The sequence below is a fragment of the Paralichthys olivaceus genome, chromosome 7, assembly GCF_024713975.1.
Source record: "Paralichthys olivaceus isolate ysfri-2021 chromosome 7, ASM2471397v2, whole genome shotgun sequence".
Taxonomy (NCBI): domain Eukaryota; kingdom Metazoa; phylum Chordata; class Actinopteri; order Pleuronectiformes; family Paralichthyidae; genus Paralichthys; species Paralichthys olivaceus.
In genome coordinates this window covers 5,340,301-5,357,122 of record NC_091099.1, presented here as the reverse complement: position 1 = coordinate 5,357,122, position 16,822 = coordinate 5,340,301, and the positions used below count along the sequence as shown (strand labels likewise).

At 42.8% G+C, this 16,822-nt stretch overlaps 1 protein-coding gene across 4 annotated transcripts in view; it reads left to right on the top strand.

The window, feature by feature from the left end:
- Positions 1–16,822, top strand: part of abcc8 (ATP-binding cassette, sub-family C (CFTR/MRP), member 8) — a 57,271-nt gene that overhangs the window by 39,295 nt on the left and 1,154 nt on the right. For 2 of the 4 annotated variants that reach the window (XM_069527819.1, XM_069527821.1), the window contains exons 18-38: positions 1,057–1,089; positions 1,663–1,701; positions 2,031–2,129; positions 4,105–4,189; positions 4,458–4,538; positions 5,374–5,511; positions 6,015–6,140; positions 6,274–6,370; positions 6,810–6,866; positions 7,920–8,161; positions 10,100–10,266; positions 11,111–11,338; positions 11,953–12,045; positions 12,497–12,599; positions 12,912–13,025; positions 13,266–13,386; positions 13,839–13,969; positions 14,082–14,160; positions 14,297–14,405; positions 15,132–15,235; positions 16,354–16,487. In XM_069527819.1, coding sequence (XP_069383920.1) covers positions 1,057–1,089; positions 1,663–1,701; positions 2,031–2,129; positions 4,105–4,189; positions 4,458–4,538; positions 5,374–5,511; positions 6,015–6,140; positions 6,274–6,370; positions 6,810–6,866; positions 7,920–8,161; positions 10,100–10,266; positions 11,111–11,338; positions 11,953–12,045; positions 12,497–12,599; positions 12,912–13,025; positions 13,266–13,386; positions 13,839–13,969; positions 14,082–14,160; positions 14,297–14,405; positions 15,132–15,235; positions 16,354–16,487 — 2,380 coding nt within the window. The remainder of the gene's footprint in view (positions 1–1,056; positions 1,090–1,662; positions 1,702–2,030; positions 2,130–4,104; positions 4,190–4,457; positions 4,539–5,373; positions 5,512–6,014; positions 6,141–6,273; positions 6,371–6,809; positions 6,867–7,919; positions 8,162–10,099; positions 10,267–11,110; positions 11,339–11,952; positions 12,046–12,496; positions 12,600–12,911; positions 13,026–13,265; positions 13,387–13,838; positions 13,970–14,081; positions 14,161–14,296; positions 14,406–15,131; positions 15,236–16,353; positions 16,488–16,822) is intronic. The other 2 variants (XM_069527820.1, XM_069527822.1) reach the window with 1 other exon arrangement.

Sequence of the window (16,822 nt, the reverse complement as noted above, 5' to 3'; positions counted from 1 at the left end):
ATGTACCAGCCTATATGGCTTATTGTTTTCACTAGAACGAGACTCAAAGAGCGAATACCTCCGCTAAGGATGATTGGTCACTATGGCACCATATTGCATTGACATCCGGTCCAACATCAGTTATAAAAATATTTTCAGAAATTTACGAAAAACTTCCAGAGTAAAGATGAAAAACCAAAAAATCTCTAATCTGCCCAATTATATGGATCCGCTCCAAAACGTAACTCTTACTCAGGTCTTGCCGGTTGGGTATTTTTTTAATCCTGCAGCAAACGGCAATAAAAACAAAACATACATGAGAGAGGTTTGAATGACTTGATAAAGAAAACAGTGAAACAGGAGCAACCGTTTATAGAGGAAAAAACACAGTACAGTCGGTACAAATACATTTTTATTTAATGACAAACATATAAAACACACTTTGATAAATAAATAAATGTTTGGTTAAAAAAACTTGCACAGTATCAGAATACATCAATTTGTACATCAATTTCAATCTGTACATTTCTGATATTCAACGTCTTAGATTCAACACTTCCTGAGTAGAGAACCTGTTTGCCTCTGTTACGTTTTCCTGACGACACACAGTCAGTGACCGACGTGTTTACGTGTGTGCATGCTGTAGGTCAGAGCTTCTTAAATGTCAGGCACTGGTTCACTTCCTGACAGCTGTGGTGGACTGTGGTAAGCGTTTTCAAGCTGCTGCAGTAAACTGGTATAAATCAGCTCTTGCTCATCTTCTCAGGACGAGTGAAGCAGGTGTCAACTTGTCAAAGCTAAAAATACACGGCAGCCTCAACTGAGCACGTTCACAAGCTACAACCAGCCAATCAGATCTTAATTAGTTTTAAGGGTGGGAGTCAGCGAGGGTAAAGTTTATGCACTTGTGTGTGTCAAGGCTTCTTAAAATTATAATAAATAACTGCCATTCACAAATATTCTCCGGGCCCTTGAGAGTTTTAACTGCACTTTCATAACTTTAATTGAGGAGCAGTTGTTGGAGGAGGTCTTAAGAGCGCCTCCACTTGAAGTTTGTGTTTTCTTTTTTTTCTGCAGCCTGCCGAACCCGGAGACTGAGAGAGATGAGAGGTGAGTAAACAGGGAAATGGCCCTAAAACTCAAACACTGTCATACATTCTTAGTCAGACACCGTGCAAACTAAAAATCTCGGACGAACACCTGAGTAGAAAACTATTTGTAGCCTGGAGTATAACATAGCAGTGCAGTGAACTATCTGTGATGACAGTATAAATACATTTGATTCAGCTGTTGCACAGAAAAAAAATAGTGGTCGTTATAAATACCCATCATAAAGCTGTGGACAGTACACTGTAAATACCTCATGTTGTTGATGCGCTCACGAGTTGAGGCTAATTTCCATATCAGCAAATAACAGGAAGAAACCTGGGAGGGGCTGCGGTGGCGGGGGCGTTATTTTTAGGAAGGATAAGATCTCAGCTAATGGGAGACGAGTTCATGTAAGGCAGTGATTGGCCTGTTTATGTTCAGGCTACCACATTGTTGTCATGGGGATGGATGAGTGTACGGATCTTGTTTGTGTGTGTTTGTTTTTTTGTTAATCGTTGCAGGTAAAGGTGAAGTGAGTGATTGTTTTGCTCATCTAATGTTTTTCTGTGTGTGTGTTTGACATTTTCTCTGCAGTCCCACGGAAAGAGATGCAGCATGTGATGGAGACATCAGGTGAGCTCAGGCAACAGGTCGTCTCCATGGAGATGAATCACTGTTATCAGGAGAGCAGTAATTCATCCACTGACGATAACAGAGAACAAGATATTTCCTCTGCTCGCACATCTGACCCCCCGGTAACATATTGACTTCACAAATACACAACGGTGTGTAATGATCCCTGGAACAGGTTTTTATAGACGGGAGTCATTTTTATGCATCATCAGCTTTTGAAAATGAGGAGTCCCTTTGGTCCAGGGGTTAAACGGTTTCTTCATCTTAACCCACGTGTGAAGCCATAAGAGATTGAACTGAATCTGTCTGTAATTTAAAACCTCTGGTAGGAAGAGAAGTGCCGTGGCCTACACTTCCCAGAAGCCCTGGCTGCTGAATGCCACAGTGGTGGAGAACATCACCTTTGAGATGCCCATGATAAAACCGAGGTAAGAGCTCAGGTCAGTGACTGTTTGCTTTGTTAGTGTCCAGAATCACAGACCTTTGAGTCAACAGCTCTCTAAAACAGTTTCCATCACAAACAGCAGAGGAGCGGTGCATGTTCACACTACATTAAAGATCTCTAGCTGTGTGTTTTGCACTGCGGCTTCACCGTGGAGCTTTGTGCAGCGCTCTTTACTCTGCTGTTGCCGTCACTCACTCTCCATCAGCAGCACCAGGAGAAATCCTGCCCACGTCAAGTTAAAACATCCATAAAACCTTTACTGTCCCAGCATAAATCCAGAAGATATTTATTTTACTGCGCATGAATGAGTCATCTCCCCCTACCCATCCATGACTGATCAGCTGCAAACGTTGGTTTTCTGGAGACAACCCTCCCCAGGTAATATTCCCACCAAGTTTGGTGCGATTTAGATTTTCGAGCAAACAAGAGCAAGTTTTTAGACTATACATTTGCATGAGTGACCACTGCGTAGAAGCTTACTTCTTACTTATTAAACCTAGTGATTACCAGGATCCCAATGAAGCTGGCTGTTTATGGAAAGTCTCCTTTGTAATGACCCAGAGAGCTGTTCATTAAAACAGACTAATAATCATGTTGTCATTCGGTCGTTCGGCCAAAATAGAGCCAATAATCTTGCTGCCTCCTGAGGCCACTGTGGTCAATTTGAAGTGTTTAATGCCTGATGAGGTCAACTGATAAAAAAGGAAAAAGAGTCCAGTTTTCTCTCTGTGGAGTTCACGCACTCCTGCAGTAACAGTTGTTTATATATAATAAGGCATCATCGAAACAGGCATGATTTCTCTCACACTCATAAACAAGCACCTACACACACACACACACACACACACACACACACACACACACACACACACACACACACACACACACTCTGGTCTTTCATCATCACAGCAAAGTGTCCTCCTGAAAGGTCAGTTTAATGTTCATGTCTAATGGACCGTTGTGCTTTGTTGCTCCGGTGATGCTCTAAAAACAGATGTTTGTCTCTGTTGTGCCTCCGTCCTCACACTCTCATCTATCCTCATATTTATTCATCTACCTCCATCCTTCCGTCCTGCTGCCCGCTCGTTTAATGGACTAAGTTGCTGTTGAGCCAAGCTTTATAAAAAGATGATGCATGACCAAGGCCATTGTGACCTGATTATTTTGCCCCTCATTAGCTTTTGTGAGCATCATGTCCCCAGTGCACACAGGTTCAAGTGCACAAAAACCTGCAAAAAGGCTCAGCGCTTCACTTTTTTAAGTTCCCCAGTTTTCAACAATGCACTTTGATCTTGAATTTTTATACCTCGTTAAAAATGTTTGTAATACAGTTTATTTTTTATTTATTTATTTAGCACTTCATTAAAGATATAAACACAAAGAAATGACCAAACAGATCAGTGCAGGGAGAGGCAGAAAGCCCAAACAGGCTTATATGAAGCAGTACAGCAGCACAGTTTTTTCTGGGCCACGGCCTCGTATTTTGTGGGTTCACGAGGCCCCTGCGGTGACAGGGCTGATGAAACTGAGTGTGGAACACATTTGAACTTTAGTTTCAGGACTGGGTGGGTTGCCCTAAATTGATGCCATAGAGATGATGAGGAGGATTAATGAAGCATGTGCTCACCATTTGAGATCTGAACATGAATGAGTGACGGAATTTGTTCCCTGTGTGTTTCTGGATCTGCCTCCCATCCCTCTAGTCTGTCTGTTACTGAAGTGAGTCAGCTCGACCTCTCGGGGGAAAATGTTTCAAGTGAAACCACAGAGGCTGTTGAAATACTTCTGCTTGAGAGGGGTCTGTTTAGAGGCGTTCATGTGTAACAGTAGATATCTGTCATTCACATGAATTTAATATCTATTGTTAGCCAACATGCTAAGAGGCATGGGTTCCTCCTGGCTACGATCAGCAGCTGCTCTCTGTCCTCATCTGTATTCTGTCTCTGTTTGTGCCTCAGGTACAAAGCCGTCATCGAGGCCTGCTCTCTGCAGCCTGACATTGACATCCTTCCACAGGGGGACCAGACGGAGATCGGAGAGCGGGTTGGTATCACAGTTTTTTTATTTATTTATTCCTCTGTAGTCTTAGACCTGACCAAAGCTCCTATACTGGGTATAACATGATCGTTTGTGCATCGGGGAGCTGATCTGACCTTGTTCAGCCACAGTGCTGTCATGTTGGATTTCTTCATGCACCACTAATGCATCTCCTCTGTTGCTGTGGGAGGATTTAATCATGTTGTTGGTTCCTCTTTGTGGTGAAACCCTTTAGTAACGTTTTCCTCACACGCTTCCCTGTCCTCTGGTGCAGGGCATCATCCTGTCCGGTGGACAGAAGCAGCGGATCAGTGTGGCCAGAGCCTTGTACCAGCAGACCAACGTGGTCTTTCTGGTGAGTCATGACACAAACATTTTGTTTAAAAGAACGACTCCAGTCGTCTGACTCCTCCTTTAATTGACCCCATCAGCAGACAGACAGTATATCAGCATTCGCAATGTTTCTGAAGGTTTCACTCTAGACTCTGATCTGATTCTATTTCCGACGTGACTAAAATAGCAACACTCTCTCTGTGAAGCAAAATGAAACATTCAAACTTTGGAAACACAAGCTTCTGATGCATTTTACTGCCTCTCAGTAATTCGTAAAAACGTAAAAATCACTTTGTCTCATGTGTTTGTATTTCGGGCTGCAACTAACAAGTATTTTCACTGCTGATTAATCTGCACTTAATATATAATTTATTGATTTTTTGTTTTGTTTGTTATTTGTTAAAAATTAAAATTCAAAATTTGAATTCAACTCCACAGAATTTGATCAAATAAGATGTGGTCACTTCGATTGATTATGTTTTCGAGTTATTACCTTGGCTGTATTATAACAGTTGATATGGACAATATGGAAATTGTCATATTGTCAAAGCCTTAGTGACGGGGTCCTCAAAAAACACACATATTACTACCAAACTTATAACAATTTTAGTTTCTTATGAGAGATTTCTGTATCTTCGTAGCTTAGTTACTTAGTAACTTCAACGGTTGCTTATTCGACATGAAAGGAACCAGTTGCGGTGGTGTGGACATCAGATTAGGATTCGTCCTGTGAATGAGGTGGACTCAGACCTCGAGGAATGTTTGAAATACTACTATTACTATTATTTCCAAAGCCTTTTAATTTACTCATTGATTCTTGCATTTATCTGAGTCTGTCTACATATTGTTTTTTTCAGGATGACCCGTTCTCTGCTTTAGACGTCCACCTGAGTGACCATCTGATGCAGGACGGCATCCTGAAGATGCTGAGGGAGGAGAAGAGGACGGTGGTGTTGGTTACACACAAACTTCAGTATCTACTACACGCAGACTGGGTATGAGCGTGGGGGTTCCTGTACTTATACCTCAGTGAGGACCATTTTAAGTATAGACCCAAAAGAGTGAGGACAATTTTTGGAAAGTGACGACATTTTGGCTTGTCCTCACTTCTTTAATGGGCTGTTAAGTCTTGGTTTTAGAATTAGGTTTAGGTTAGGGTTAGGCTTTTAGTTTGGAGCGTTAGGGTAAGGGGCTAGGGAAAGCATTAGGCCAATGAGTGTCCTCACTAAGATAGAAGTACAAACGTGTGTGTGCACGCGTTTGTTTAAAAGAGAGATTTACTGGTTTTATCTTTGCCAGCTGGACAGACTGTAAATACATATTTAACTCTTCAGCTCATTCACTGATAAGACCTTCAATTTGCGATGCTGTTATATTATTCATGCTGCACACACTTTATTGTCTCGTGCGTGAGGCGGTTTATCTCTGAAAGATCCCAGCGCTCCTAAAGATTCATTTTTATGTGCTAATACTAAAGACTGTATGTGTTTATTTTCAGATTATTGCCATGAAGGACGGCACCATCCAGACTGAGGGGACACTGAAGGACATCCAGAACACTGAGCCTGAACTCTTTGAGCAGTGGAAGACCCTGATGCACAGGCAGGACCAGGAGTTTGAGACGGTGATTAATGACTGCAGGGCTAATGAAGTTTTCAGGTCGCACACACTCTAGCACTGCCTGGAATGAACGTTTGATTCCTTGTGTGTTTCACATACTGATGAGAATGGAACGCTTTTCTTTGTCTCTCATCCAGGAGACGGTGGCAGCGAGCATGACGGACCTGGAGAGGAAAAACCTTCGGCGGGCTATGTACTCCAGAGAGGCCGCCAGGACTGAAGAGGACGAGGAAGGTGAGAGGTCATGGGTCACAGCCACTGCTATGGCAACAGTAATTATCTGACTAATTATATGATGATTGCAGTCAGTGCTTCAGTGCCTGATTATAATGTGTATGTGTGTAAACTGACTGTGGTGATTGTGCTTTGTGTGTTCTATTCCGTCTATTGTGTGCAAACATTGCATTAAACACCTTCTTGTTCTCTCTGGTTCTGGTGTTTGGTGTCTCGGCTTCTCTTCTGACTTTCTTGCCACTGGATATGACCGGATCTTCTCTCCAGCTGTGGCTAACCACTGAATCTGATCCTTTATGTGCCCATGTGTGTGTGTGTGTCTGTGTGTGTGTGTCCCTCTGCTGTTGAACGTGCGACTGTATTGGAAGGTGCTAAGGTGCAGTGGCTGTTCTCTTTATCTGTGCTTTGTGTTGTCTCCTGTGTGCTGGTGGCACCCCAGGGTGGAGTTGTGCGATGGCCCCAGCACCAGGTGTTGCCCTCTTACTCAATCACGCAGGTGTGACCAGAAAGCATGCGGTTTGAAAGCAACCACAACAAAAACGAGCTTCTCCCACCATCTCAGACACTCGTCATCCATTTATAGTCTTTTCTTTCTCTCACTTTATCCCCAGACATTTTGTCTCTGCTGCTCCTGAAAACCTACGTAGCGTCAGCATGATTGTGGATGATGCTTGCATTAGTCTGTTTGGCCCCTGCCAGTCATTTTGTCCCCCTCCCCTTCTCTCCTGCTTCCTCTCTGGCTGATCTGAGCCCACCAGTCACCCACATGCAGCCTCATGCTTCCAAGCTTGCTGCACGATGTGATGCAACATATTTACATCAGGGGTGTGGAGGAGATTAACAGTATCTCCTCACCCCCAACAATCAGTGCGTCATGGCTGCTCAGAAAACACCATTCATGGGAATGAGCATCTGCTTGGCATCGTAGAACATAGACTCTGTGCTACTCCTGGCTGTGGGCTCTCCTCTGGTGTGACCCTCGTTCTCCGTTAGACTCTTCTCTTCTCTCCTGTCCTCCTGTCAGCAGTGGATCTTCAGACAGACAGAAAAATATGAGAAATGTGTCTGGAAATGAAAAGGGAAAGAGTTAGAGATTGAAGATAATGAGAGGAACATCAGAAATGTCAGAGAGCGTATGAGCGGTGAGTCACAGCAGAGGAGAGCACGGCTGAATGCAGAAATAAAGCAGTTTTCATGAGGCAAGAAAGAAAATTGAAAGGTCACAGTTTTTATTTTCCAAACGTTGATTATGTTAAATGAATGATTCAACCTGAACAATTCTTATTTAAAAAGATGGATAACACATCTCAACGTCCTCCTGTTGTTTAATAATGAAGACAAATCTGCCTGGATGCTGGTGCCACCATCTTGAACAAACAAGAACAACCAAAAATAAAATAACTTTTCCCATCCACTAACACGGAGGAGTTATATGATTTGGCTTCACTTCTGGGGAGATGTCATGTCGTCCATCTTTATATACAGTCTGTGATCAAATCTCACAAAATCACGACTTTGACATTTTAACTCTCGTCTCTCTTGATCCCAGAGGAATCCGTGGAGAGCGACGATGAGGACAACCTGTCACAGGCGATGCGTCAGCGAGCCACCATCCCCTGGCACTCCTGCGGCACCTACCTGTCCTCTGCCGGGCTCCTCCTGCTCTCCCTGCTCCTCCTGTCACAGCTCCTCAAACACTCCCTCATGGTGGCCATTGACTACTGGCTGGCCCACTGGACGTCGCACGTCATCGTGGCCAAGATCGACGCCACGGCTCGCAACTGTACCATGGTGAGACTGAACGGTTTAGTTTTATTTAATGAGCCAAAATATCTTTGTTTCTTAATTGATCTGCACTTTTGCGATCAGTTGTGTAAATTTTTAAAGCAGAAATGTGCAACATTTTCTAGCTGCAACATATTAAAAGGTAGAAAACAATAAAGTCATATCTATATCTCTTTGAAGAACACACCGCAGAGAAATACTTTACACTTTTTTTCTCTCTTTTGTGAATCCCAATGAAGCGGTGCTGACTGAAAACACAAACACAGACGCTGCCAGCTGCAGATGGAGCGTTCACTGACGCTCCCTGGAGCAACTGCAGCTCGGCCTCCTCTGCATATTAGAGCAGCAGTAACGCATCGACACAGTCAGTGTCAAAACTGAGAAGCATTAAATAAAAAGATGTTTAAGCAACAACACGTTTGACGACATGTCGGTGTTTAAAGGACGATGGAGGGGGTTTCATTTCAACACACACATCACAACTGGTTTGACCTTAAGTGAACCTTTATCCCAACGTAAACAGAAGTATGTGCGTAAATCAAAGACAATTTGTCACCTACTTTTATTGCTTTTACTTTAATTGAGGTTCAAGCTCTATAAGCTTAAGTCTGTAATGTTTAGATACACACTGAAAACACACTCACGCTCAAAATAATCGATAACCTGTAAATGCCAGCGAAGGTTAAGCTGCATTGTTCACATGTTGAGGCCTCGCCAGCTGTTGGCAGGTTCTCATGTTCCAGGACCGAATAAGAAACTCCGTTATCGTTGGTTATATTTGTGTGTGTGCGTGTCTTCTTTAGTTCTGCGTGAGTATGTGTGTGTGTGTGTGTGTGAGTATGTGTGTGTGTGTCCATTCTGTGAGCCCAATATGCCAGGTCACATTTCACACATTCACGTGGAGACTAAAGACCGTGTCGGTCCGGGGATGAGGGAGTCGTTTTAAAGAGCACCGTGTCCTCCTGACACCGCGGTCGTCTCTTCCTCAGTTCTATTCAAACACCTTCACCGATCCCCTGAATGTACGGTTAAGAGTAAACAGATTGTCGCCTGAATGCCGAGGACATCTTGACCGGCCGAGCCTCAGCGTGTCTCTGCCAGGTTTATCTAATCTTTGCTGTGCTCTGCACTAATCCACTTGTGGACGTGGAAGTGATCTGATCTTCTGCCAAACACTGTCTCTGCTACATTAATGCCACTTCATGTAACTTCATGCAGGCAGCTCTCTGGAATATGTTTTAAAACATTCACTGTAACGACACTAATTGTTTCTCTTCATCTATACGGTGGAAATAAAGGAAAATTAAGAGCATAACACAAGAGGAAATTCTTGATATCTTTAATAAGGATAATTTAACATTAATGATATTCTGTTGACTGCATGCAGACGCAGCTCCACATCTCGAACCAATACTGTGCAGAAAGTGGCTCCGAATGACGTCCACAGTGCAAAAACGGTTGTACAGAGATCCAGAGCACTATTTTTGTGCAACAAAAAGGAGCAGTGACAATATAATTTACATTTCATATGAATTAAATCAAGTATTTCAGCTGTTAATGAAGCAACTAATGGAGATTCAATGGGTGAAAAAAATATTTTTGCTTCAGTGTGAATCAGTCAAAGTGAGTAATGAAGTGAAAGATAAACTGAAGCTCAGGACAGAAGAGAGCAGCATCTCTTTCTGTGGCTTCTGTTTGGTGTTGACGGATCCACTTTGAAAGCTTCACTGGTTTTTGTCGGCTAATTTTTAACCAGCCAGAGTTTAATTAAGCTTATAATCACAGTGCAAGCAAACTGAGTGACAGCAACGCCCCTGCTCTCACTCTCTCTCTCAGGCCCACAGTCACGTCCTAAATAACCCTGTGTGTGTGTGTGTGTGTGTGTGTGTGTGTGTGTGTGTGTGTGTGTGTGTGTGTGTGTGTGTGTGTGTGTGTGTGTTGCAGCACTGTGGTTTCAGTCACTCGTGGTATCTGTCGGTGTTCAGCGTGTTGTGCTGCCTCGGCATCATCCTGTGTTTGGCCACATCTGTCGCGGTGGAGTGGACCGGACTCAAAGTGGCCAAGGAGCTCCACCACAACCTGCTCAACAAAATCATACTGGCCCCCATGAGGTACAGTGCTCAGTGTGTGTGTGCGTGTGTGTGTGAGACAGACATGTGTATAGTGTGTGGGTGTTAACACCATTAAAAGCACCTTTTTTTGTCCCATTACTCATCAGAACATCTGCTTTCTTTACACAGCACCCAGGAGACATTACTTATATTAGGACGCTCTCATGCACATGACACGGCTGCACAAACTGTAAACATACACGTATATCAGATGAAAGAATTTACGCTAAACCAGCTGTATCGTCATTATTTAGATCTAAAATATAATAAAGATAATAAAATATAATTAAAGACTTGAAGTATTTTGCAGATATAAATATAATCGTGTGAAATATTGTTATATTAATTTTATATTTTAAATCATCATACTTAAACCAGATGCCTGAGTTATATTCTATCAGCAAATTAAAGGGTATAAGAATAAAAGAAACTAGAGAGGCACCACCAAGGCCCAACAGTCCCTTTCAATTCAAGCTGTTGAAGTTCCCTAAATGTTCCCAATTCTTTTCATCGAGACCCATTTTTGGTTTGTTTCCTGGAAAAGAAACAGTGAAAATGTTAAAATATTGAAAAATAAAAATGTGATCCACGCTACAATTTGATGGATTCTTCCCTGACACAGACGACTTCCTTCCACCAAGAATCATGGGAATTTATCCAGTAGTTTTAGCTTGAACCTGCAAACTAGTACACAAAAATTTGCATTTATTGAAATATAAAATATTTTGGACTAAAGGAATTTCTATGTAGAAAAAAGACAAGAAACAAAAAGGGGGTTTTGTGAGAATCATTGTTCGGTGTCTGCAGCTACAGAAACACTTCAGTTCTGTTTTGGTTCCTCCAGGCTGTTTGAGACGACTCCACTCGGCACCATCCTCAACAGGTTCTCCACCGACACAAACACCATCGACCAGCACATCCCCACCACCCTGGAATGCCTCTCCCGCTCCACCCTGCTGTGTGTGTCCGCCCTCGGTGTCATCTGCTACGTGACCCCCGTCTTCCTCTTCGCCCTCCTGCCACTCGCCATCACCTGCTACTTCATCCAGAAATACTTCCGTGTGGCGTCCAGGTGAGACAGACAGGACAGACTCTCAGCGACTTGTCTGAACTTGTTAGTGTCAAGGAAACCAAAGCTGTGTCGTTGGTTTTGTTTTAAATGACCTTCTACAATTACACACTAATTACCTCGTGAATTTATGAACCAGACTTTTCCCGCCACTAAATCAGATTGAGAATTCAGTTGAAAGCCAAGAGGACTTTAAGAGTTAAACAGTTTTTCATTAGGGACAGAAGTTGGAACCTTTTGGTGAATACATTTTTTTTTTATAATTAAAACCCTGACGTGAGATTCGTCATCTTGTCCCTCTTTTCATCAGACTTTTCACCTGCTGGGAACCGTTGCCATTAGTATTTTCTCTTTTATTTTAAGATGTAAAGTTATAATTGAGATTTAACATAAGTTGCATTTTGGACATAATTTCATTTTGTAAAATAATGCTTTTATTTTGAAATATCAATTTATAAGCTGTTCTGAACCCACTGTTTAACAACATCAACACACACACACACACACACACACACACACACACACACACACACACACACCCCTATGACCGGTATCATTTGAACCTCTGCTTCAGTTGACAGTTCTCTCTCTCTGCTGTGTTTGTAACATCTGGTCAGGGACCTGCAGCAGCTGGAGGACAGCACCCAACTCCCTCTGCTGTCCCACTTCTCTGAGACAGTGGAAGGTCTCACCACCATCAGGGCCCTCAGGTAATTAATAACGTACCGGATCTCCCGCTACGTTACGTCCAGATGAAACGTGCTGTGGTCATTTAGTCTTGATCTTTACTCTGGAGGAGCCAAGTCTTATTGAGGGTTTTTGGACTTTGGAACAGTTTCTGATGAAAAGCCAAGTTGGCTCATGGGAACTGAAGCTTTTTTGTGGTGGTTCACGATGGACTAAAAGTTTTTATTATTAAATATATTAAATATTTTATTGAAGCACGATGTTGTGTTGCACTTTAAACCTCTTTTCGGCGCGATGCTGTAATATTTCTATTTAAAGAACAGGTCCTGAATCTGAATCAATAAAATAATTCATCTTTCTCCCTCCCCTATAATCAGCTTTCTTTTTATTGGTTGATGTTGACACAGAGCCAGGCCGGATGGAGAACGGTTAATGTGCCTGTAACATAATGAAATAATCTTTTCCGTCTCGCAGGTACGAGCCCAGGTTCAGACAGAGGTTACTGCAGTTCACCGACGCCAACAACATCGCCTCGCTCTTCCTCACAGCCGCCAACCGGTGGCTGGAGGTCCGCATGGTAACCACCCCGCTTTTCTGCAGAGGCTGCTGGGAAACTGCTGCGTCTGTTGGGACTCAGGAAAAAACGGATTCTTCCATCCTCTTGTTTACGTTGAATATAAACCTCATGTGATATGTGCAGATCGAGTGTTTCCCAGCATCAGAACTTTAAGATGTTAACAGATTTACATTCACAGAGCTTTTCGTTGACATGACAATAGATTCTTTTTAGTTTTATTCTTTTATTCAGTGATGCTCTCTCTTGGTCGTGCCGCCACAGTGACAGCCTCTCTCTCTCTCTCTCTCTCTCTCTCTCTCTCTCTCTGTGCAGGAGTATATCGGAGCGTGTGTGGTGCTGGTGGCAGCCGTGGCCTCCATCACTAACTCTCTGTACAACCAGCTGTCCACCGGTCTGGTGGGGTTGGGACTGACGTACGCTCTCCTGGTGAGAATGTGTTCTCTTTATGGACCATATATATATTCTTCTATTTGAAATGAATGCATGCTCTGTGTTTAATAACAGTGCCTGTTTAATTACCTGCCTGTTTAAATCCACTGTGTATTGAAGTGATATAAAAAACATAAAAGAATAAATAACACTTCTTCACAGCCCGTTCAGCAACAACACAGTCTTTAGCGTGTGTGTGCGGGGACATTTACCCACGTCCTCCCCTCCATGTATCAGGTGTCCAACTACATGAACTGGATGGTTCGAAACCTGGCAGACATGGAAGTGCAGCTTGGCTCAGTCAAGAGAATTAACGGTCTGCTCAACACTGAACCGGAGAATTTCGAGGGCCTGCTCAGTGAGTGCAGCAACACATGCACACTTTCACCCTTTCTTAAATGAAACTTTTACTAATTCAACAAAATATTGACGTCAGTTTTGCGGGGGGGGTTAAAAACTTTACGATTTCTTCGTTTAAATTTAGCACGGTCGACTCAAGTAGGGAAACATAATACCCAGGAGATTATGACTGGTTTATTAGTGATTTATCCTCCTTGAGCTAATGCCATTATATCCCTTAACAATCACTCAAACATGTTTCCTCTCAGTCAAAAAGGATTTTACAAAGACACCAGTGTCCTGACATCTTCCTGAATTTAAAGACAGAAGATCGTTAGGTTGAGCTCTAGATTTTAGCTTTTTAAAGTGTAGGAAACACAGCGTACATAAAGATTGATGACAGGTCTCCACTTTTGAGGAGGCTGTCATGTCGTCCATCTTTATTCACTGACGTGTCTGTGTCTGTCTCAGCTGTGTCTCAGGTTCCTGACGGCTGGCCCCGGCAGGGAGAGATCAAGATCCAGAATCTGAGCGTCCGATACGACGCCACGCTGAAGCCGGTGCTCAAAAATGTCAACGCACACATCAGCCCCGGACAGAAGGTAAACAAACAGCTGAGCGCACAAAAACAAAGACCAGGAAATATTCTGTAAATTGATGATGTTTATTAGCTGATTGGTTGATTTTTGGCGATTTGAACTTGTTTGTTTTCAGGTGGGGATCTGTGGCCGGACAGGAAGTGGCAAATCCTCCTTCTCCCTGGCCTTCTTCCGCATGGTCGACATGTTCGAGGGTAAAACATTTCACAAGGGTTTCTAGCTAGCTAGAAACAGCTTTGCACCTCATGTCTTAAATACTGAGAACCTCCTGCTTCTAATTGGACTGACTGATGTGTTTGGGTGTGAACGGTATTTTACTTCCTTTCACAGGGCGGATCGTGATTGATGACATCGACATCGCCAAGCTGCCTCTGCAGACCCTCAGGTCTCGCTTGTCCATCATCCTCCAAGACCCCATCCTGTTCAGCGGCACCATCCGGTACAATGCACTTCACGTCACCCTCAGTTCCACCAACAGGAAACACTCGTTTAGATGCGGCGACACAGATAGTCTCACTGAGATGGTTTTAGGAGGGAGGGGGGAAACAGTTACCGGAGCAGTTGTTCCACACTTCAGAGACACTTATTAGAAGCACAAGTGGAGCAGAGGGCGTTTAGATAAGAGGACATTCCTCTGAAAACTCTTCTGCGAAGCAAGTTTATTTTTAGACTTCAGCAGCAGTGGCCATAAAAGCTTTGTCATGTCGGAGAAGAGGAGATGAGCAGATCTCATGGAGCAGAGTGACGCTGTCGGTAAAATCGACTAAAAGTATATTTAAAGACAAGTAAAGGTTTAAATGTTTGATGATCATGATGCATTTTGATCTTTACTTTAACTTTAATCCTGCTGAGGGGAAGGGATGTACTGAGGGAACAGTTTGAGGAGAATGAATACACAATTATTTTGATGAGCGACTTTATCATTTGTCATTTCAAGATAAAATGTTAAATATTTGATGGTTGCAGTTTCTCAAGTGTGAGAACCTGCTGTTTGTCTTTCTTCATATCAAACTGAATTTCTTTGAGGTCTGGACTGTTGGTGCAAAACACACCCACTGACCACCAGGGGTTGTTGTATGATGTTTTATAGATCGAATGATTAATTGATTCACTGATCAAAAGTGTGTGTGTGTGTGTGTGTGTGTGTGTGTGTGTGTGTGTGTAGGTTCAACCTGGATCCTGAGATGAAGGCTACAGATGAGATGCTGTGGGAAGCTCTGGAGATTGCTCAGCTGAAGCCTGTTGTTAAATCACTTCCTGGAGGCCTGGGTGAGAAAATCTGTCTTTATTCACAAGATTCGTTTATTTGGATCTGCAAATTGTTTTTTAGTTGTTTTTTTTTCATCAAGATCCATGAATTATTAAACTCCCCGTCTCACAATGTCAAAGAAAGTTAAAAACAAATGATTGGATCCACCCCCTGATACGGATCTGCACCAAAGTGTAATGTGACCCACACCACGTCCTTCCACCAAGTTTCGTAATAATCTGTCCAGTAGTTTTTGAGCTAAACAACCTCCTCACTGGAGGTAACGTTAGTCTAAGCTCATTGTGTTTTACTGGTGTAACAAGGAAAACAATAATTAGTTCTTCTAGTTCTTATCACATCCATCATCTGTTCGCATGTCTCTACACAAAGATCCAGCGTCTGTATCAGAATACAGGAGCATTAATTTTTTAGCTGAGCTGTATCATGTGTGTTGCTGCTCCGTCCTGCACAGAGCCGACAGCTGCACAGTGCAGCAGACTCAACATCGGATCAGGTAGAAGCCGAGTGGCCACGTGCCTCATCGGCAGACTTGACCTGTACTGCACATGATGAATGCTCGGCTCCGCACGCAGGCTCACTTTAGCTCAGGCATTTATCATTGTAGTCAACGTTGTTGCTGCTCAACTCACCTGATGTGTTTCTGCTTCAAGAGACAAAGCTGCTTTCACTTGTCCTGTGTGACGGTGACAAATGTGTGTGTGTGTGTGTGTGTGACATGTTGAGCTACTCACTGCTCTAATTTATGTTCAGGGCAGCTACAAGTTTCATAAGATATTGTTCTGTTACAGCGCTGCGACAACATGGGGCGATGATGATGAGTTTTTTTCAAAATAAAATAAGTTGATTTAGTTTGTGAAATTAAAGAGGTTCATTGTATTTTTAAGGTTTTATTATGTGGAAATACAAAAATCCAGTCAACAACGATGATGTTGTTTAGCCTGACTGATACCGATGCTAATGTTGGGATAAAGATGTCACTGAGGATTGATGTTTTACAGTTTACGTTCCAAATATCGACCAAATATATAAAACTTAGAAGAGAACACGCATATATCATTGAGAGGCTCGTATCGGACATTTTCACCTCGACTTCATCCTGCACATCTGTTTCTTTCAGATGCCACGGTGACGGAGGGAGGGGAGAACTTCAGTCAGGGTCAGAGGCAGCTGTTCTGTTTGGCCAGAGCCTTCGTCAGGAAGAGCAGCATCCTCATCATGGATGAAGCCACGGCGTCCATCGACATGGCAACGGTCAGTGTCTGCTTTAAGAGAGCTGCATCACTGAGTCAGGAAGTGGAGGGGTGATGATGAAGGGAGGAAACAGATGGAGGAGATGAAGTTTAGCAGATTTTCATATAAAGACGAGAAAACAAAAGGAAAGTCGAAAGAAATTTGATTTTTTTTAGACCTGTGATAAAATACATGTATTCATTTTTAAAAGTAAAAATGTCTCATGTGTTTCTCAATCTCGATCTTAAAGTTTAGTTTGTTAATTTCAGTGTAATCCAACACTAATTTTACAAAACAAAACAATAAAGCTACACACGTATACTTGTACACATTCCCACGTATGAAAAATGAGCAGG